The following is a 23,173-nucleotide window of genomic DNA, read 5'->3' as shown; positions in this document are numbered from 1 at the left end:
AAAAGAAAGTGAATATGATACACTGTTAGCCAATAGGCTGCAATGCAAAGCATAGAATAGAATACAATACTAGCACTGTCTCTTTAAGAACCTCAAAGTACTCCAATATCTCATCATGTCTCAAAGGTGACAGTTAGGTCAGGTAATTTTTATGAAGAACTAGCTTACCCGTCGCTCTTTGCTGCGATCTCAGAAGAAAGGAAATTCAAGGAAACTCATTATGATAACATTAAATTTCCATTGGGTAATTGTAATTGAAACGTATTCATTTTATTTTTGAAAACATTTCTAAGTGTGGCTTGAGCAGTGCGTCCTGGATTGGCTTCCAATCTTGATTCTGGTTGCTCTCCTGTTTCATTCGAGCTGGCTTGAGCAGTGCGTAATTGATCCTTTTCCAATCTTGATTCTCGTTGCTCTCCTGTTTCATTCGCGCGGGCTTGAGCAGTGCGTAATCGATCTGTTTCCAATCTTGATTCTCGTTGCTTGTTCGTTTGAGAAGAACGGGCTTGAGCAGTGCGTATTCGATCAGCTTCCAATCTTGATTCTCGTTGCTCGTTCGTTTGAGAATTACGGGCTTGAGCAGTTTGTATTCGAACAGCTTCTAATCTTGCTTCCCGTTGTGCGTCTGTTTCTGAAGCTCGTAATGCCTTTTTCTTTCTTGCTTCTGATGTAGATTGACAGATTGATTTCCGTTTGTGGGTCATAACTGTCAACGATGCTCGCAAATTCGCTGTCTATTTCAGTATTCAAAAGATTATGAGGGCCCTGGGGGGGCGATTAAAAAAATTTTTTTTACTGAAACGTTCGCGGGTGTGTACTCAACAACTTCCCAAAGTTTCATGGCGATCGGATGAATGGTGTAGTAATGCATAAAGGAAAAACAGACAGATGTAATTTCATTTTTATGTATATAGATTAGGAATCCTGGGTGAAGCACTTGTTGAGAGCTGTAATAGTTCCTGGATGGGGAGGTCGAAGCACTGCTTATGACTTTGATAAGGATTCCCCTGGAAAAGACTTACAGATGAGTCACTTTTCTTCTCTTCTATGGGATCCTCATCAACAGTCATAAGCACTGAATAGAAAAGCAAGCCCATCCTATAAAAAATCAGACATGAAATAAAAACAGCTCCAACCATAACCAAAAAGGTTCTATAAAGAAGCCTACCCTACTTGAATATCTGCTCTTGAGTCTGAATCCAAACAGCAGTGTCTAGTAAATGTATGAACAGGTCTCCAGGTAGCTGTCTTACAAATCTCTGAAATGGGAACATTGGGAAGAAGAGCTACGGTAGTAGCCTTTCCCCATGTAGAATGTTCTTTTGGCCTACCAATTAGGGGTTTCTTTGCTATCTGGTATAAGAGAATAATGAATAATACAATCCATCTAGAAATAGACTGCCTTTATGTGCTGGAACATAGTTTATGAAACGACAATCTGACTATCTTATTTATTTATTTATTATTGCAATTTATAAAGCGCATACGTATGTCCGTGGGCGTCTTGGAGCTAAGATTTCACTTAGGGTCTCTGAGGGAGGCAGCATGTTCCTAAATGGACTCATTACTGGTTAAACAACCATGTCTTCAACAGTTTCCTGAACTGGAGAAGGGATTGACTCGATCTGATTGTTAACAGGAGTGAGTTCCAAAGTCTGGCTGCAGTCACCGTAAAACGTCTGTCTCCCCAGGTGACCATCCTAGTACGAGGTACTGCTAGTTGATGCAGCGACATTGATCTAAGTTGTCTCGACGGACGGTAGGTAGAGAGCTGCTGCTGCTCTTGGAGAAACTTCGGCCCTTGGTTATGGATAGCTTTGAAAGTCAGACAGAGTGATTTAAATTTAATCCGGTTTTTGATTGTTAGCCAATGGTAACTTCTGGTGGTTTGACTGATCGATTTGAATTTGGGGGTCCTGGAGAGTAATCTTGCTGCCGCGTTTTGAATCATTTGCAGTTTGGAGATTACCCGAACTTGTGCATTGGCAAATAGGCCATTACAATAATCTAAAGAAAAAGCACAAGTGTGCTCACCACTGTTTTTCCAGCACTTTCAGAGAGAAATGGGATAATCTTTCTTATAAGTCTAAGTTTATGATGAGCATTTGCCACAGTTTGATTAGCGTGTGCCGCAAGCTTCTCATCAAAGACTATTCCCAAATTTCTGACCCTTGCAGATGGCATTGGTAAGGCTCCTAAGGATGAGGGCCACCACACTGATGACCATTGTGGGGAGATCTTGCCAAAAATGACTACCTCCGTCTTCTCGGAGTTCAACCTAAATCCTTGGTTTTGTCTAGATAACATTTTAGGACTCTTAACAGCTAGAGAATGCAAGGACTTCTCTGCAGATGTTGAAGGAATAGGGAAAAAAGTGGGTCAATCAAACAGCATTCGTGTTACCCCTAGGGGTGTCTGGGCGCTGTGGATGCGACGACTGAAACAGAAAGAGGCAAAATAAAGGTAAGAAACAAGCAGACAGAGGCAAAATACATGTCAGAAACGAGCAGCAAGAGGCAAAATAAAGATCAGAAATGAGCAGCAAGAGACAAAATAACAGGCAGAATAAGCAGAAAGAGGCAAAATAGAGGGCAAGAGTGGGCAGAAAAACGAGCAGAGGAACAAAATCAAAGGCAGCAGAGGGTAACAGAAAGGAAATTGTTTACTTTATGTGGAAATCCGAAACCACCTTAGGAAGAAAACTGGAGTGCGTCCTCATATACATTCTATTACTCTGGAATACTGTGTATGGTTCAACAGAGTAATGAGCCTAAATCTCACTGACTGTACGCGCAGAGGTAATAGCAACTAGAACAGCTGTTTTCCGCGTAAGATGTATTAAAGTGGCTTTGTGTATGGTTTCCAAAGGGAGCCCCATTAATTTGGAAAGAATTATCTTAAGTTTCCAAGGAGGAGAAATTGTCTTAACTGGTGGAAAAAACCTTCCTAGGGCCTTCAAGATAATCTTTAATCACAGGAATTTTTAAAAAGGAGGTTTGTGATGGATTCTACCTATAGACAGTTATAGCCGCAAGGTGAACTTTAATAAAAAACTGTAAGCCAGATGAAGAAGATATGTTAAAAATCTTCCTAACATTAGGAAAGATTGAGGTTGTTCTGGATGCACCAAATGCAAAATCTCTTCCACATAAAGGCGTGCGATTTTCTTGCGGGAGGATGCTTGGCTTCTCTTAGAATATTCATGCATTCTTGTGGAAGACCTAGATGACCATATAGTAGGAATTCAGTTGCCAAGCAGTCACGTTCAGTGATGGCAGGCTGGGGTGCAGAATTGTCCCCTGAACTTGTATAAGAGATCCTGTCTGCCCGGCAATCTCGAGTGGTCGCTCTGAGAGGTGAAGATCATCTGTGAACCACCACTGACAAGGCTTTTCTGGTGCTATCATTATCATTCTGTTTTTGGACTTGTAGAATTTGATGAGTACTGCGAGTATGAGAGGAATTGTAGGAAATGCATATAGATATTACCCTGACCAGTCTATCAAAAGAGTATTCCCTTTGGACCCTGGTTGGGAGAACCTAGATGCGTAATCTTGTCATTTTTCTTGTTTACGTCTGCAAACAAATCTATTTGCAGATAACCTCATTCTAGATAAATATCTTGCAAGAATTTGTCATTTGTGATCTTCTTGAAATATTCAGCTGAGTGAATTTGCCTGCATATTTTAAACATCTGGGAGATGAATAGCGTTTATGGTTAAGTTACTGGTTATTAACCATTTCCAGACAGTTTGAGCTTCTAGAGATAGGAGCCGAGAATTAGTTCCTCCTTGCTTGTTACTGTAATGCACTGTTGTCTCATTGTTGGTCTGAACAAGCAGAAAATGTGTCATTAATGAAGGCAAAAAGGACTTCAGTGCCAGAAAGACCGCTCTCAATTCTAGAATATTGATATGATAAGTCTTCTCTTTGTCCGACCATACCCCTTGAGCTCCACAACCCTGGAATGAGGTGTCTGTGATCAAAGTTTGAATTGACACATCCTGATGGAATAGTATCCCTACTGATAAGTTTGTTGGTTGATTCCAACATGGAAGAGATTAGATTGCATCCTGGGACAGAATCAGTTTGTTTTCCCAGTGATCTGAGAACTGATGCCATTATCTTCTATGCATTGTTGTAAGGGCCTAATGTGAAGCCTTGCGTGTGGAACTAGAAAGATAAAAGAAGTCATTGACTGCAGTAGAGATAAGAACTGCTTCGCTATTGGATGACGAATACATAAGAGTTTGTGACACTTCAATCTATTGCAGAAGAATGTGGGGGAGGAGGTTCCTTATCATCAGAAAGTATTGGGAATTTATTCCCAATATTTTTTGGTGCTGAAGAAATGCATGGCAGTTGTTGCAGCTTATGTAAGGAAACAAAATATCTGTCTATTCTTACCTGGACGACAGGCTAATAAAAGGCATATCCGCTGTGGAGACACATAAACATTTCCAGTATTGCCTCAGAACACTAACCAACCTCGGCCTGTAGGTAAATTTTAAAAAGTCTACTACCCACCAAACTCAAAAGATACAATATCTTGGAGCAAACCTGGATACTCCATAGGTCTAGATTTCCTAGACCTATCTCTGGACCGATGACACTGTGGTAGAGAAGTTCAGTTCCTTTTCCTTGGATCAAAATAGACTATGATGGTGTGAGCTTTGGTGACATGCAACTATTTTGGATTTCGGTGGGTACAGTACCATTAGACCAGACTCGTGAGCAGGTCTTCCAGTGGTTCAGTTAGCGCTGGTGGAGTCAGGACAAACCATCTACTGAATGTCACCATATCAAGGGAGATTATCACTTTGCACATATCAGGTAGGTGCTACTGTCTGAATATGCTGAATCCCTTCTTTGGGTGAGCCATTAACCCAGTAGCTCAAATCAATACACAAAGAAAGCAACACTATTTTTCAGGAATGCACATTTCTCTTTGTGTACTGTTTCTATCAGCTGCAGGGAGTAATAGGCGGATTAGAATGCTATTGTTAACCATGACAACTTCTGGAAGGTTAGCCACTTCTTCCTGGTGCTGCTTTGGAACAGCATGGCAGTGATGACATTCATAAACTCAGTCCTGTACTTTGTTGGTCCACCATGCATTAAGAGCCTGGCTATTTGTCTGCAACACCATCATATGGATATATTTTCAAATGACGCACTGCTCAGTCGTAGATGTGGTTTCAATTTGCCGATTTGTTCCATTTACATAACATTGAGTGAGTTACCCATGACAATAAACACCATTCCTTAGATGCTGACTTTGCCTTAAATGTCGGCTGCATGGATTCAGCAAGTAGTTAATAATAGACATTTGTGCCAGTTATGATTATTTATTTTTTAACCTCAAGTACTTCTTATTTTCTACAGGAATACTGAATCAGTTGAGTGAAACCCTTTTAACTTGGTCACTGGAGTTGTCGATCTCATGAATCCGTTCCTAAATGCATATTTGAATTACATAGATGCTACTCCTGGAGTGTCCAACCTCATATCCAATCACAGTGCAATTACTCAACTTTCCCAATAAATATTGTTAGCTCTCCAAATTTGCATGTGAATCAGAGGATGTAGCCTAACCGCTAGAGCGGTCAACTTCGGAGCATGGGAACCGGGTTCGAGTCTCGGCAGAGATGCTCAACATTATGTGATTCTGGGCAAATGACAATCTCTCCTTGCCTAAAATGAACAGTAAGTAGGAGAAACTCATTAAAGAAAATATTAATTACAGACTAAATCAGACATACCATTTTACAACAGAAGTAAATGGGCCAATCCTCAAGGGAGGTTACAAATGAAGACAAGGCGGTACTAAGGAGTGACTAACAAGCCTATTAATGAATCAGAAGCCAGCATTTACAAAGGACAATGACACAAGCCAATGAAAAATAAGGGCAGAGAGTGGGCAGAGCTTCAATTCCATACTTGAATACAACAGCGTATGCGCTGCCCAGGCTCAATTTAAAATTAGCGTGGTCGAATTTACCATCATACACTTAAATTGATTAGATGGCAGAATGCTGGTCCGCTGAAATTGCAAATTACACTTGGAATATTTTTATGCATGTATGCTGTTTTAGAAAGGTTAGAAATCCATGAGCTTTCTCGAGTGTCTGTTTTCTTTCACAAGATGAAGAGGTTTACAGTGTGCAGGACACACATCACTTACCAAAATTCTCTGGTGCTTCTTTCTGGGATTAGCTTCATCTTTATTCTTGTACAACGTGAAGTCCAGAGAGCTGGAACTCTGGAGTTTCCCATTTGAAAACTGAGCTGCAGATAAAAGAGAATATAAAGTGAGGAACAACTGGTGTGAGCTGAGTTTTGAATGAAACGGATTGAACTTTTTATTATTTTTAAATTCCACTGGTCTATATTTACAGATCTGTCTAATGCACCTTACTGTTAGGAAACCGTGCTAATTTGGAAGCTGTAACCCAGGTTTTTCATAGTTTTTGGCTATTTCCTTCTTCATAACTGATTTCATCCATCTCCTTCCACTTATGTCAGGCGATCCAGGCTGTAGTACATAGCTGATAAGTAGGTGTATTGACCTAACACAGTCACAGAGGGATTAGGTGAAATCTTGGAGTTCAAATGTTGAGCCGAAACGCGACTGGCTGATGAAGGCAGTGGGAAACTGCATCTGTCAGTCAAGCTGTACTGTTGGAGCGTGGCAATAGGCACATTTCTACTGTACTATGTATGGACTTAGTTTAATATAAACATCGCTGAGAAGTAGAATTCTTCCTCATATTCTTTTAGGACCCCATCTTGTTTTAAGCACTACACTACCAAAAGAACAAGTTAGGTGTCTAAGTCTAATACGCTGACCACCAGGAGCTAGGAAAACTGCTTACAATAAGCAGGCCTATTCCAGTGACGCTCTTACGCTAGCTATGTGCTGCTGCCTGGAATTTTGGATCATGTAGAATGCCTCTACGAACAGTGTGGCAAGCACTTGGCCCCAACCCCTCTATTGTCAGGAAGTTCTGTAACTTCACAATGCAACTGTAGGCCTATATTTGAGACAATCCCTATACATGTATTACTAGTTTTTATGGTCCTTACAGAATTTAATTCTACACATACACGTTAAAAAAGCCTTTAATTGTTCAAATCCCATTCCAAATCTTGATGTAACCCTGGTACGGTTTTGATCAGTTTTAATAAAAAATGCCTTCCCACCAGCAGGTGCAGGTATGCTACGTAAAGCTTAAAAAACTAAATGCCAGTAGGGCTAAAGCACACCAAGAGTATACGGCCTGAGAGAGTAGGGCTAACAAATTTCTAAAGCATTTACTGAGCATTTTCAAAAAGTTTGGAATTTTACACCAAAAATAGTATCCCCTACTTCGGATACCCCACATTTTGGAAGATATTCAGTAAAAAGTATTTGTGTATGCCGTACTCAAATATAATTATCCCGCAGGGATATTAATTTGTAAGAAGATTTACCCTAATAGACGCAGTGAGCATACAACACCGGAGGACAGAGTGTATCATTTTCTCACATCAACACAATAGTTACTCCAGGATTGACAACATGGTCATTAACAAATCCCACTTATCAAGTACAATGCAGTTATCAATCCCCTCATTGTTTTGGATTATGCATATGTTTCCTTAACATATCCAATTGCTAATTTAGACAACTCAAACAGAACCTGAAGGTTGAATGAATAGTAATTACAAGAGAATAAACTTGTTTCATTTATAGATGTCATTTCGCAATTCCTAAATGAAAACATAGGAAGTTGCCCCTCTCTGCAAACGCTCATGGATGCCTTAAAAGTCACACTAAGAGGACTAATAATTGGAATGGCGGGCGAAAAAAAATAAGAACCCACCAAGCTAAGTGACCTTACAGGTTAAAAAGATCAATGACCTGGACCAAGACCTCTGCATAGCAAAGGGAATACCAATCTATAAGCAGAGAGAACTTAAAAATACACTAAGTAAATGTGCAGACTCCTGAGCAAGTTTACACAAATAAACTGTGCTGTCAAACTAACACTAGGAAAAACTAGCAAACTTTCTAAACTGTAACCATAATAAAACAAATGTGACCGTGATTAATAAAATGAATGGCATAACACATACAAAAGTAACTGACATTGTAAAAGTTTTCAGGGACCACTACACTACACTATATACTTCCTTGATAAGCACTAACATTAAGGATTGCTTTTTATTTCTGGAAGTCGTGAATCTTTCAAATATCTTAAAGGGAAGTTAAAAGTGGTTAGAAAAAACAACAGAAGAGAAAATGAAAAAGACTATTAATTTCCTAAAACTGGGCAAATCACCAAGACTAGGTGGTTTTAGGTCAGTTTCTACGATCAATGTAGTCAAGAGATACAAGATCCCTTACGGAGTTTTTTAGGTCTCGGAACGTAGGCTGCGCTTGCACAGTCTCGCTCCGAGATTTAATTTTTTTTAGTAAGGGGGCTTGAACCCGCCCCTCTTCTCCATTGGCTGACTTCCTAAACGTAGGCCAGCCATTGGAGGAGAGGGGCATCACTCCGTTCAAGCCCCGTCTTTTTCCGATTCGGGGGCGTCTTTTTTCGCTTCTTTCTTGTTTTCTTTTTCTCCTCTTCCCATTGGCTGGAATTTTACCTTCCAGCCAATGGGAAGAGGAGAGAAAGAAAACAACGCCCCGAAATCAGAAAATGACCGTGCTTTCTCCGAGGCATTTGTGCTTCGCCTCGGAGAAAGATGCTGGTGTCATGGCGTTGTCTGGCAGCGCAACAGACAGAGACCCCCCCCTCCTGAGCAGGTAAGTTTTTTGACGTCTGTTCTCTCGTGCTGTGATCCGGTTTTTGTGCCTCTGTGCCCTGCTTGTGATCCGCTTTTTGTGCCACTGTGCCCCCCTGCCCCCTTGTTGCTTTTGCTTGCTGCCCCCTCGTTGCTTGTGCTTGCTCTCCTGCCCCTGCCCCCTAGTTGCTTGTTGTGCCTCTGTGCCCTGCTTGTGATCCGGTTTTTGTGCCTCTGTGCCCTGCCCTGCTTGTGATCCTGTTTTTGTGCCTCTGTGCCCCCCTGCCCCCTCGTTGCTTGTACTCGCTCTCCTGCCCCTGCCCCCTCATTGCTTGTTGTGCCTCTGTGCTCTGCTTGTGATCCGTTTTTTATGCCTCTGTGCCCCCCTGCCCCCTCGTTGCTTGTGCTTGCTCTCCTGCCCCTTCCCCTCGTTGCTTGTTGTGCCTCTGTGCCCTGCTTGTGATCCGGTTTTTGTGCCTCTGTGCCCTGCCCTGCTTGTGATCCGGTTTTTGTGCCTCTGTGCCCCCCTGCCCCCTCGTTGCTTGTGCTTGCTGCCCTCTCGTTGCTTGTGTTTGCTCTCCTGCCCCTGCCCCCTCGTTGCTTGTTGTGCCTCTGTGCCCTGTTTGTGATCCGGTTTTTGTGCCTCTGTGCCCCCCTGCCCCCTCGTTGCTTGTGCTTGCTGCCCCTTCGTTGCTTGTGCTTGCTCTCCTGCCCCTGCCCCCTCGTTGCTTGTTGTGCCTCTGTCCCCTGACCTGCTTGAGATCCGGTTTTTGTACCTCTGTGCCTCCCTGCCCCCTCGTTGCTTGTGCTTGCTGCCCCCTCGTTGCTTGTGCTTGCTCTCCTGACCCTGCCCCCTCGTTGCTTGTTGTGCCTCTGTGCCCTGCATGTGATCCGGTTTTTGTGCTTCTGGTTTATATGCCTCTGTGCCCCCCTGACCCCACTTTGCTTGTGCTTGCTGCCCCCTCGTTGTTTGTGCTTGCTCTCCTGCCCCTGCCCCCTTGTTGCTTGTTGTGCCTCTGTGCCCTGCTTGTGATCCGGTTTTTGTGCCTCTGTGCCCTGCTTGTGATCTGGTTTTTGTGCCTCTGTGCACCCCTGCCCCCTCGTTGCTTGTGCTTGCTGCTCCCTCGTTGCTTGTGCTTGCTCTCCTGCCCCTGCGCCCTCGTTGATTGTTGTGCCTCTGTGCCCTGCTTGTGATCCGGTTTTTGTACCTCTGTGCCCTGCCCTGCTTATGATCCGGTTTTTGTGCCTCTATACCCCCCTGCCCCCTCGTTGCTTGTGCTCGCTGCCCCCTCGTTGCTTGTGCTTGCTCTCCTGCCCCTGCCCCTTCGTTGCTTGTTGTGCCTCTGTGCCCTGCTTGTGATCCGTTTTTTGTGCCTCTGTGCCGCCCTGCTTGTGATCCAGTTTTTGTGTCTCTGTGCCCTGCTTGTGCCTCTGTTCCCTGCTTGTGCCTCTGTGCCCTGCTTGTGATCCGGTTTTTCGTGCTTCTGTTCCCTAGGGCGTAACTGGGCAGAGAGCTCTGTCTGTGTGTGTGTGGCTCTGTCTGTGTGTGTGTGGCTCTGTCTGTGTGTGTGGCTCTGTGTGTGTGTGTGTGGCTCTGTGTGTGTGTGTGTGGCTCTGTCTGTGTGTGTGTGTGGCTTTGTCTGTGTGTGTGTGTGTGTGTGGCTTTGTCTGTGTGTTTGTGTGTGTGGCTTTGTCTGTGTGTGTGTGTGTGGCTTTGTCTGTGTGTGTGTGGCTTTGTGTGTTTGTGTGTGTGTGTGGCGTTGTCTGTGTGTGTGTGTGTGTGTGTGTGTGTGTGTGTGTGTGTGTGTGTGTGTGTGTGTGTGTGGGTTTGTGTTACTATCCTTGTGGGGACTTGGGTGTGATAACACACTCACGCTGTGGGGACTTGATTGCACTGTGGGGACCTGAACCCAGGTCCCCACAAGGCACTGTCTTCTAAATGATATAAAATGACTTTAGGAACATCTGTGTCAATTTTTACAACTTTCTAAAAAATTGCCTTGTGGGGACCTGAGTTTCATCAAGTGTGTTTATATTTTTGCTCCCTCTGTCCCCAGAGACAGGAGGTGGTACTGCAGCCTTAAACACACTTTGCATTTAAACACACTTTGCTCACCAGAAAACACACTAGCAGCAGAAAAGACCTACATTTTGAAGGAAAAGCTGCATAAATTTCTCTTTATCCAAATATTTTTTATGCAAATAATGTTTTACTCTATTTATTAAACAACATTTTTATTTACATGAAACTAATGAATTAAGGCTTTTTGTATCTGAAATTGTTGGTGGCTTTATAACCATTTCTAAAAGCAATTTAGGTCACTTTTTAATCCCAGAATATTTCACTATTTCTGTTTGACCTGATCTGCAGTTTAAGAATAAGGGGGCAGATTTATGTTTCCTGGCGCATCCCTGCAAATCCACAGGGATGCGCCAGGAAACTTGCGACACGCATCTCAATCCTTGCGCCACCATGGATGCACCGCATTTACAATGCGGCGCATGTTGCATCTGCTGCTGTAACGTTGGCACAGTGCAGGAGTTGTGTCGCGGGCACGACAACTCCAGCACTGTGCCAACCCTGCCTATGTCTAACATGGTGCGTCAAGCCTTACGCCTGCTTCAAGCAGGTGCAAGGTTTTGACACAGCAGGGTCGGAAAAGTGACTGAGTGAAATCTTGTAGATTTCACTCAGCCACTTTTCCGAGGCGTTCCTGTGCCGGAACGCCCCCAGCACCAGAACGCCCACATGAAACCTGACGCAGGTTTAATGTGGCACAGGGCTTTACAACGTGACGCATCTCCCTAGATGTGTCACATTGTAAATACCCTGCAGCATGGCACTGGCTTTACGCCGCCGCTGCGTCACAGAAGTGACGCAACGACGGCGTAAAAGTGGTGTACGGGGCTTGTAAATCTGCCCTGAGGTACATCACACTGCAATGCAATATAAACAAATCGTTTTTTTTTGCAAATAACCTATAGTTATTAATGCCTATTGTTACATTGTAATGCTTGCACCATCTAGGACGCCTCAAATAGTAAGTCTAATACCATTGGGGCTGAATTTGAACACATTATACCGAAAGTTTAATGTGCCTTGTGTTTAGCATGTCTGTGACTAGTTCCCAGCCCACAGAAACCCTACTACAGCACATTTACCTTAATTTCAGGCATTAATTAGTACACATATAAACTGGGCACAATAAGATCCACATTTCCTACCCTTCATGTAACAGAGTGCTGTGCTGCCCAAATGACAGAAAATAGCGTATCCCAGATTTAGAAACAGTCGCCCACCGATGTCTTTGAAGGTGCTAATGCTAAAATTGGACATTACGATGGCGCTCAGCCTTGTGCAATGTGCAAGGGTAAGACTTCAGTGGAAATTCCAATGTGTAGACAACTGCATAAGGGCTAATTGTGTAATATTAGTGCTTTAGTATAAAACACACACTACACGTCAGTATATTAGATGATATACTTTTTGACCCTTTGCCATTGTCTGGAGTCTCTTGCGGGCAAAGTCAGATTAGGCTCTGCACCAACACCTATGATTTGTGCAATATTCTATAATCTAATATTGGTATTCTAATATCCCTTAGACTATATTACCTATGGGTTGACATAAAAGGATTATTGTGTTGTGAGAGTTTGAACTTCTGGAGCAAAATAGGTTATAGTGCTAGATTGTTGCTACAGTTTCCACTGCTTTGCTCACCGCTAGCACCAGCACAACCCTGTATTAAAGCTAGGCCTAGGGGGTTGTTGTTGGAAAACCTCCTATTAACATATTTTTATATTTGCTAAATTTATATGAATCATATTTTGTATACCTACTGAACCAGATCCTTGTTCTAATCAACATACATTGATATTTCATACCACGAGTTCATTTTGGGATGGTTAGGGGTGTGAAAGGTTTTCATTACTATTTCAGATAATGGGTACTTGAAAATAAAGTCTAGGCTGACAGTTGTGCAAAGCACAATGATGTCCCCCTCCCCGCAGAATGCAAGGAGAGGCCCATAAGCCTCCCAAATCTTGTTGATTTTGTTGACCTTGGCAAGAATAAGGGCCCCCACCCCCGAAGAGTTGATGGGGCCCCTAAAAGGCCCTCGTGGCTGCTGGTACTTGTGTTATGCCCTTGTACAGTGATATTGAATCTACTAGATGTGTTCCTCAACACCTCTTTCAAGTAGTAAACGTGATATAAATCCACTAACGATTTAATACCATCGACACAGAGCTGAAAATGGCAAATTACTCAATTGTAATTAATATTGTTCAACACATTAATAATTCTCACTTGTTAAGAATATATTCGTTTGCCAGATCTGAAATTTCCCTGACTATACGCAATCGGAATATAATACAAACCATTTTTCGTTTGTTTTAGTTCTATGAATTAGTTATTTAGATGAAAGTCGTTTTGTAACAGTAAGTGAGTATTAAACACTGAAGGTGAAAAATTTAAAAATACGAAATTGATACCAGCTGACCCTCGTTGAAACAATTTTAAGCGCACTTGAGAATCTGCTGAACTTTACGAAAAACAGCAGACATTCACCCCTATTCCAGTTTAAATGCAATGTATTAATGATAGGATGCTAACTATTAAAGTCGTAGAGGTATAATATGCAACAGAGTAAAACTGCAAGAGTTGAAAGCCTTTTTACCAAGTGTTCCGATTCCATTTTTTCAATATATTGCATAAGTAAACATGTGTGTATTGCCATTCTGTAAGTGTCTAGAGTGCGCAAATGTAATTAAAAAGTGACAGATTTACGGGTGAAAAAAAGTACAACTGAACGCTTTGCTGGTGTCTTGTGAGCGCACACAAGGCTCTGTTTGAAATCTTCTGTTTCTCTTCATGTTAGTTAGTGAGTTTGAGAGCAGGTAGACGAGGTGTGGCTGTGCTACTATCACGGGAGGAAACACTTATCCATAACAAAGCCAAAGTCAGAGCTGGTAACCAGGCAGCCACTGCTTTGGAGAGCCCTTCTCCTGCAAGGGCGCGCGCACACACACCTGGACAAAGGCTGGCATTAGCATATCCAAAGTGATCGGGCAGACGTCCCATCCCCCACGGCAGCACTGTTTCCTGGCATTCTCCCCAAATGAAAGGCTTCAAGGCGCAGTGATCACTCAGAATGTTCAATCCTGGGAAGTGAATGGTGAAAACACAGAGGGGTCTTGCAGGTGTATTCATTCACAGGGACATAACCACCAAGATGCCTTTACACTGTTTAGAATTAATATCGTATTTATCAAAGGCGCAAAGTTAAGTTAACCTCCAGCGTTTAATAATTCCTGCACTATGTGAACAGTTAAGACCCTGCGCCTGAAGGTGAGATTGGCTAAACTGCAAGAAAATGCATTAATTATAACATATTTGCCGAACTATTGACAACTTTCTGGTAATTTAGTATCCATTTAATACCATACGATTTAAGCATCAAGAACACTGCTTTAATAATGTGCTGCTTTATACCTCCCAATTAAAATGGGTTACCCAATACAAGTGCTTCCTTTGTTGCATACGGCAGAAAACAAAAAGTGTGAATGAATAAATAAATACATTTACACACCTGTAGTACACTTTGTGCTGCTTTTATTCAGTTAATTTTAGTTGCTTTAAAACTTGTCTTCATAATCGGGTTTACCAAGTTCTCACAATACTTGTACTCTGAAAGCCAGCCTATCGTATACAAATTAGCCCTCCTGAAGATTGTTGTAAATGTTATAATATGTGTGTGAATAACTAATGGAACGAATACCTTCAAATCAATACAATGGACCTTAAAAGAGGTCATGTGTTGGATTTTTTTTTATTCTGAATGCATTGACCAGGCTCTGGGAAATTATTAACACTGGTCTCAAAGTTAGTGCTATTTGAATTACTTTGAGAATAGTGCATGGCTGTAAACATAAAAACGAAATAAATACATAATAAAAAAGGATCCTCGCTGAATCCACCAGGCTTAAATCACATTTAAGTATTTAAGCTTTTTCTTGCATTACGTAGATAAAAGTTGTTCCCTGAATTCACCCATTGGGGATGTTGCTATGATCTGCATTGGAAAGAGACTCAAGACATTGCTACTGGATGGACCATCAACGATGTGCAAATTCCACTTTCATTCATAACAAGAGGCCCATTAGCCTCCCCAGAGACCAGTGCTCTGGAAGCTCTTGAAGTGGGTTAGTCCCAGATTGGGGATGGCCCATGTTCCTATGCACACACCTTTCTGGAGAGAAACTGCATGGGTTGTGGTTGGGATTAGCAGCCGGAAAGGGGTAACTAAGGCTTTGCTTTCAAACAGAAACGCTGTCTGTCTTCGCATAGAAGTTTTACAGTTGCACAATAAAACTATGACGTTAGAATCCCATATTAAAATATCACATATATAACATTTCTATCCAGAGGTAACATTGTAAATAAACAAGTGTTCCTCCATTTCTGGCTGAAGCTGTACCACGATTTTGCACTCAGTGAAAGGGATACACCGCTCATAAATCCACATAAACTGACCTCCAATTATATTTTAGGCTGAGGCTGAACGTCCATGTTATTTGGGGGCGAAGGTCTCACAAGTATATTGCGCCCAGCCTAAATTAGACAACTTTAAGGGAAGAAATCACTGCCAATAATTTGCTTAACATAGCAAGAATAGTAGCAGAAGGAGAATGTCACACAGAGCGCAGTATGATGGTCTCTGCTAAGAACAGGGTCGCACTGGCTGATAGGGCAATCTGGTAGTGCCAGAAGGGCTGCTGTTACAAGTGAGTGTTCGGGCAGTTTATTTGCTGTTTGTGCGCCAGGGTATGGTCTGGTGGGCCTGTTTCAGTTAATTTCCCTGGTTTTACCACAATCTTTGCATGCAGAAAGCACAAATACATGCAGTATCTCATACCTTGCAAAACACTTTTGCAGTGTGTCTTTAAACCTCCAAAATGGCCCCAATTTGCACATTTTAGCTACCTGATTTGCTAATGGGGTCCACTTTATTTTGGTGGCCGGGTCGATTTCTTTGCCCTAGTCCAGTAATGGCTTTTGGTGGACTGTCATGTCACTTAATCAATCAATTTGGGGGTTGGTATAGTGCAGGCTACTCACCCGGAACGGGTCTCAAGGCGCCAAGGGAGAGGAGGGCAGGGCGGAGTTCCGTAGATCCTACAAGTTCACTACATATCATCGAAGAGCCAGGTCTTGAGGTCCTTTAGGAACTTGGGGAGCGATGTAGCCTGTTGGAGGTGGAGAGGGAGGGAGTTCCATGCCTTGGCCACGAGGAGGGAAAAGAAGCACCCCTGCTGTTCTGCTTTTCTTGATCCGAGGTACAGTTGTGAGGGAGAGCTGGACCGAGCGTAGAGAGCACAGGGGTGCGTGGAACATGAGGCAGTGGTTCAGGTTGGCGGTTGCGGTGTTGAGTAGGGCCTTGTGTGCATGACTGAGAAGCTTGAACGTCATTCTCTTCTCGACGGGGAGCTAATACAGGGTCCGTAGATATTGGCTGATGTGGCAGTGGAATATGCCTCCTTTTCCCACTTTCCCTCACCCGCATGTTGTTACAACGCAGTCATTACAACAACTGCATTGAAACAATGCAATACCAATACCTCGCAAGTTGTTACAACGACTTGCGGAGGGGGGCGCTGGATGTTGGAATAGTATAATTTACTATTCCAACTCTAGTCTGTGCAGACAGTAGGGAAGGTTTTGGATTTTAAATCCAACACCTTCTCCCCCTCCACAAGTCGTTGTAACGACTTGCGGGGTAATGGTATTGCATTGTTATAACGCGGACGTTGTAACAACCGCATAGTGACATATGCGCGGGTGACCGATGTTTACCATGGCAACTGTGTGGTAGGTTGAGGACTAGTCTGGCGCCGGTGTTCTGGATCTTCTAGAGTTTACGGGTGAGGTTCTTGTTGAACCCGACATCGAGTGCGTTGCCATAGTCCAGTCTGTTGATGATGAGGGCGTGCGTCATCTTTTTCCTGTGTTCGGGGGGATCCACGTGAAAGTCTTGCGTAGTAGGCATAGGGTGTGGTAGCAGGAGGAGGTGATGGCAATGACCTGGCGGTCAATTTTGAGTTCGAGTGCAGGATGGTCCTGAGTTTGCGTGCATGGTTGGTCCCCGAGGGCAGGGGGCAGTGCTTAATTTGTAAAATAGGAGTGCCGGTGCTCAAATGTTTTCATAGGAGTCCACCACCCACTTTCCTGTCTCCACCCACATCCTCCATTGGCTCCGCCCACTTCCACCCCACGATGACTCGGACTGTTGGACGGTGGTGGTAGTGAGCCTGGCAGTGCGCGGGTATGCTGGGGTGTGGCAATTGGCAAAGCACTGAAAGCAGCAAATGCGCATGTATTGCAATGTGAAAAAATCGTTGCACGCTGCTTGCCTTGCACAGTGGGGGCACACATCTCCACACACCTTTTAGTGTCATCTCAGGATACACCCGCCACAGAACAAATCTGCCTGCCTGTACCTTGTGCACGCTCCATACTTCATTTGCTAGTGCACACTTGTGCACATACTAACAGTTGAACAGCTCTGCACATACTAGTGGTCCACACAGCTGTGTACACTTTGGGCACCTCTGCACTCCTGAACACAACGACATATCAAGATGCTGTTCAGCACGTAGGCCATGCACATATGGGGTCTGTGTCTTTTTTTTCCCAAAATTGCACCGTCGCTTAGTAAGTGAATTTGCTTCCGACTGCACAGCTTAACATAGAGCAGGAATTGCCCGTTTTTGTTTGAAGTGTGGCTCAGGGGTTAGAGGCGGCAGACCCGGAAGCTGAGATCGGCCCTGGACCAGGGTTCAATTCCCACCTCGGCGGGTCTTGGGCTCAAAAAATTCCACGACTCGATAATTCTCGCTCCAGTGCCTTCTCAACTCAAGGGTTCACACTCTGCGACTCTGGGCAATAGCTTGCTTAATCTCCACAACGGCCCCTCGCGGCGGGATGCCTGGCTTTCACCTTGTGGATACCCTGCCGGGGTTATCTCACAGGGGAATACCAGGACGGGTTCCCTAAGCAAGCGCCGGGAAACCCTTTGTGGGTAGCTGTGCGCTATATAAGCTCAAATACATTTACATTTACATTTACATTTGTTGCAGCACTGTGCTGTCTACAGCTTACACATTAACTCAGATTTTCAGAGTTAATGTTTGCACTGTAGACAAGGCAATTTAAAGAAAAACACAAAGACCCCTTCTGCATCCTGCTCTGCACTGAATGGCAAGATGAAATGGTCCATGCAGGCAACCCCCTGATGGGCACACCCCCTTCACAAACACCCTCACAGTGGCATCCTTACCGCATACAGCAGGAAATGCACATCTGCCTACATTAACCAGTGAACACACTAATGATGTCTCCACCAACACACTAGAACTACACACGGGTGCCAGTACACTCCGCAATCAATCCGTTTCAAATGAATGCATAAAACCCTCAGAATTTTTGAGTGTGTTTGACACGCTTGTTTGCACAGCATTATTGATTTAGTCATGACCAGAACTGAAGAACTTAGTGAAAGTGATTAAGGCTGATCCGTGTTCTGGCATTTTTTGGCTGTAACTTTATAGTTTTCCAATGGCCGTCGAGGTCAGACGTGGCTGTGCTCAACGTGACTCACTCCACTTGGTCCTCTGTCACTATTAGGCTGCCGAGGCCCGCGCAGCTTCATGACATTAACTCATTAGGCCCCAGCGCCTGCCAGGCCCTGCCTCACCTGGTGCTGCTTAGGCTGTTGCGCAGCTGTATTTTTTTAACTCATGAATCGATGATTAGGCCTACCAGGCCCTGCCTCACCTGGTGCTTAACTCTAGGTACTGTCCAGACCAGTCTACTCCACCAAGTCCAACTCAACGCGGCCAACATCGTCCAGGTCGCGCTACTTTAAACAGCGGCGGCCGTTGAACCACGATACTCGATGCGGTTAGGTGCGGCCATGCGGGTATATGCTGGGGGGCGTGGCAAAACGGAGAGAATGCGCGTACAGCCCCAACCCTCGCAGAAGACCAGGCAAAGCCCTGCCCAACTCAGTGTCCCACCCACTGGGCCGGCAACACTGATCCGCTGCCCCTGGGCCGCCAGTGCCTGATTGAGAACTTGAACGTTGTGAAGACAGAATCGGAGTCACAAAGTGAAACAAGTTCTTCAACATCACCAGTCATCACACAACCAGGACCTCTTAACTAGTAACCCATCACTGACAGCTGCACTTATGGTACAGCAGCACAGCACACACTCTGTGCCACTAATTATAAGTCAATTACTGATGTTCACTAAATGCGTGTAGACCTGGCCCTGATAATTAAGTACCGGTGCTAAGCACCGGCAAGCACCGGCACAAAATAGGCACTGGCAGGGGGCCACCATGTGTTGTTCCAGGCGTCAGGGTGTGGGCCCATGATGAGTATCTCTGTGATGCTCGTGTTGAATTGAAGGCAGCTGTTCTTCATCCATCTAGCGACGGCTCCATTCCATCTTGAAAGTTGAGTTTAGCGGTGTTGGGTTCGTTGGATAGGGAGAGAATGAGTTGGGTGTCATCTGCATATGATGTGATGTTGAGTCCGTGTGCTCTGACGATGGCTGCAAGCATGGCCATGCAGATGTTGAACAGGGTAGGGCTAATGGAGGATCCCTGTGGGACTCCGCAGGTGGTTGAGACTGCTTTTTCCATGACTTTGGCCAGGTAAGGGAGTAGGGAGATTGGTCTGAAATTCTCGAGGTCGGTGGGGTCTGTGGAAGATTTTTTCAGGAGAGGTTTGATCTCGGCATGTTTCCAGTCATCGGGAACGAGGCAGTCTTAAAGGAGCGGTTGGAGATGCGTTGAAATTTGGAAGCGATGATGTCTGCGACTTTGTAGTAGATGATGTGGGGGTAGAGTTCCGTGGGGGCCCCGGAGTGGGTGGTCTTCATTATCCTCAGTGTGTTTTCGTAGCTGAGGGCTGTCCAGCTGTTAAATGTTGGTTGCGTGCTGCTGGGAGCAGTGGGAGGGGGTTCCTCAAGGGGGTTGTTGACATCGAAGTTGTCACAGATGATCTTGATTTTGTGATGGAGGGAAGTGATGAGTCTGTCGCTGAGGTCCTGGGAGGGAGTGATGACTGTGGACTCGCTGTTGGGTTGAGCGAACTCTTTGATGATGCCAAAGAGTTCCATGCTATTGTGAACGTTGGCGGTGATTCTGTTCTGAAGTGCTTCCTTCCTGGAGAGTCTGATGAGCTTGTGGTCGGCCGCAGGAGCTATTTTGAATTTGTCATGGTCAGTCATGGCTTTGGAGTTCCTCCACAGTTTTTTGAGTCATCTGCAGGTGCGTCTAGAGTATTTGTCGTTCAGTGCAAAAACAGCTGGTTTTCTTGGCGTGGGGCTGGATAGTTTGTTTGAGGGGGGCAATTATGTTGGCACAGTTGGTGGTCCAGTTGTGTAGCATGTGGTCGGCGGTTATGGGGTCATCGTCTGTGGTGGTGGGAGCAGAGCTGCTGAGGGTGACGGCGAGCTGGTCATTGGAGATCTTGTTCCTGTTCCGGCGTTGGAGCTGATGAGGGCGTTTGCGGGAGATGTTGGATTTGAAGGTGAAGTGAACACAGCGGTGGTAAGTCCATGGGAGGTCAGAGGTGTGGCTGAAGGTGATGGAGTTCCCGGCTGTGAAAATGGGATTGAGGATGTGCCCAGCTGAGTGCTTTGGTTCGGGTACGATCTGCTTGAGTCCGACAGTGTAGAGGTTGTCCAGGACAGCTGTGGAGCTGGGGTCCAAGCGGTTATTGAGGTGGAAGTTGAGGTATCCTAGTGAAGTTGTTGGAGGTGATGGCATGCGGCGTGATGATGTCTGTGATGGAGTCAGAGAAAGGAGCGCAGTGTCCATGGGATCGGTAGATGAGGGTGCCTTGGAGGGTGTAGGACTGGTTGGCCTGGATCATGAAATGGAGGTGCTCCATTAGGTCTGTGGACCATCAGAATAGGCGCTCAGCCGCAGAATGGTCTTGTGAGCGATGGCGATGCCTCCTCATGCTTTATGATTGGAAAGGCTAAATAGTAAAAAATATTTGTATCCCTTTTGTACTAAAATAGGACTGCCACACTTAAGGTTGCATAAATCTGTGATCCAATTAATGTCGGGGAAAGTATATGTATGCTGTATTGTCAGGGCCACTAGGATTATGACATTATGTGGCTGCAACTTTTTTTACATATTTATAGATTTGCCATGTTTACCACATAATCTATCAACTGCTGCATTATCTGCCGATTGTAACACACAATCATTATCTTCCCATACTAGTTGAATGGGGACTTGAACATTGTCTCTAAACCAGATATCAGTGGAGACCTATACTCTCGCTCTGGGGTCTTAAACATCCCTATAACCACACACTGGCTTGGTGGGGACTTGATATCACCTTTGTCACAGAGTATCATTGTGGGGATTTGAATATGATTTCCTTCATTCACCACCACTGTGGGCACTTTAACCCCTTCCATGCTCATGACGAGCTCAGCTCAGATTTGCTCACTCTTCGCAGGATTTACTCACTCTTCGCAGGCGGCTGCCGGAAGAGCTACACTTACACCCTCACTCCTCTACACATCGTAGATAGCCTGATTAGATTGCTTTAAAAAAGTGAAAAGATTGTTTTTTAAAAATTGCATTTTATCATTCTGTTATTATTCATTTTGCTTAGTGGCACTTTTAAAATTACTAGCGCAATTCCATTGGGACATTTGGGACAGATCTAAGCTCTCGAGCCAGCCTCGAACTAGGAGGCGAGGGGAATTAGGCGTCGGCCATCTTGGGGAGGTATTCCCCTGGTCAGTTGGAGCTCTAGCTCATCAGCACACAGGCACTCGGTGCTGTTACTTAAGGAAGGCAAACTTTTCATTTCGAGATTTGCTCACTCTTCGCAGGCGGCTGCCGGAAGAGCTACACTTACACCCTCACTCCTCTACACATCGTAGATAGCCTGATTAGATTGCTTTAAAAAAGTGAAAAGATCGTTTTTTAAAAATTGCATTTTATCATTCTGTTATTATTCATTTTGCTTAGTGGCACTTTTAAAATTACTAGCGCAATTCCATTGGGACATTTGGGACAGATCTAAGCTCTCAAGCCAGCCTCGAACTAGGAGGCGAGGGGAATTAGGCGTCGGCCATCTTGGGGAGGTATTCCCCTGGTCAGTTGGAGCTCTAGCTCATCAGCACACAGGCACTCGGTGCTGTTACCTAAGGAAGGCAAACTTTTCAATTTGAGATTTGCTCACTCTTCGCAGGCGGCTGCCGGAAGAGCTACACTTACACCCTCACTCCTCTACACATCGTAGATAGCCTGATTAGATTGCTTTAAAAAAGTGAAAAGATCGTTTTTTTTAAATTGCATTTTATCATTCTGTTATTATTCATTTTGCTTAGTGGCACTTTTAAAATTACTAGCGCAATTCCATTGGGACATTTGGGACAGATCTAAGCTCTCAAGCCAGCCTCGAACTAGGAGGCGAGGGGAATTAGGCGTCGGCCATCTTGGGGAGGTATTCCCCATGTCAGTTGGAGCTCTAGCTCATCAGCACACAGGCACTCGGTGCTGTTACTTAAGCACGCCCTTCTGCCTCCGCGCAGCGGACGCGCTATGAGGACGCGCCGTAATTGCGCTGGAGGTGCGCCTGAGGTAAGCCAGTCTGGGCCCGTCCGGGCCAGGACGGACCCAGGGCCCAGTCACTCTGCGTCGCCCAAGCCCAAACTCCCTCATTTAACGTATAGTTGCAACGCTCTATTAGCGTTAAGGAAGAATGTAACTGGGCAATGCAGCAAATTACGAGTACACACCAGAATTTCACCTCCCTGCACAGGATGTAGGTATCGTTTTACTTCTGAGACGTCTGGCCATAATTAGACCACCTCCTGCCCAATCTCCTTAGGGCTACTTAATTGCAGATCCCTTCCTGCACATGCTACCCAGCTCCACCTTCTTGTGGAGGAGCAAGAACTTGACGTACTATTTCTCACGGAGACATGGACCTCCGAAAGCTCTGACCCTGACATTGTTCGGGCACTCCCCCCTGACTACACCTTCCTGAGGCAGAATCGGGTAGATACACGAGGTGGAGGTATTGGTATTATCCTTAGGAGGGAAATGGCAGCTAGAATCGAGAAAGTATATATTTTTGGAGCTGAATGTCTCTTGTTTACCATTACCCTCTCTTCCACTTCCACACTATCGGGGCTGTTAGTTTACAGACTCCCTGGCACATATGGGCAATTCTGTGAGGAATTATTTACGAACGCTATTACCCTAGCGAGTGCTTCCCCCAATTTCACCATTTTAGGTGACTTTAACATACATTTAGACGAACCGGATTCATCTGCATGTCTTAAATTAACTTC

The 23,173-nt window shown here is 44.7% G+C and overlaps 1 protein-coding gene across 1 annotated transcript in view; it reads right to left on the bottom strand.

Annotated features, from left to right (window-relative positions):
- POLR1E (RNA polymerase I subunit E) overlaps positions 1-23,173 on the bottom strand; it is a 257,444-nt gene that overhangs the window by 175,033 nt on the left and 59,238 nt on the right. Inside the window, exon 2 of the mRNA XM_086961686.1 lies at positions 6,185-6,288. Coding sequence (XP_086817812.1) covers positions 6,185-6,288 — 104 coding nt within the window. The remainder of the gene's footprint in view (positions 1-6,184; positions 6,289-23,173) is intronic.

Source organism: Lissotriton vulgaris, chromosome 3_1 (assembly GCF_964263255.1).
Source record: "Lissotriton vulgaris chromosome 3_1, aLisVul1.2, whole genome shotgun sequence".
Lineage (NCBI taxonomy): Eukaryota > Metazoa > Chordata > Amphibia > Caudata > Salamandridae > Lissotriton > Lissotriton vulgaris.
This window is presented reverse-complemented; position numbering and strand designations above follow the sequence as displayed.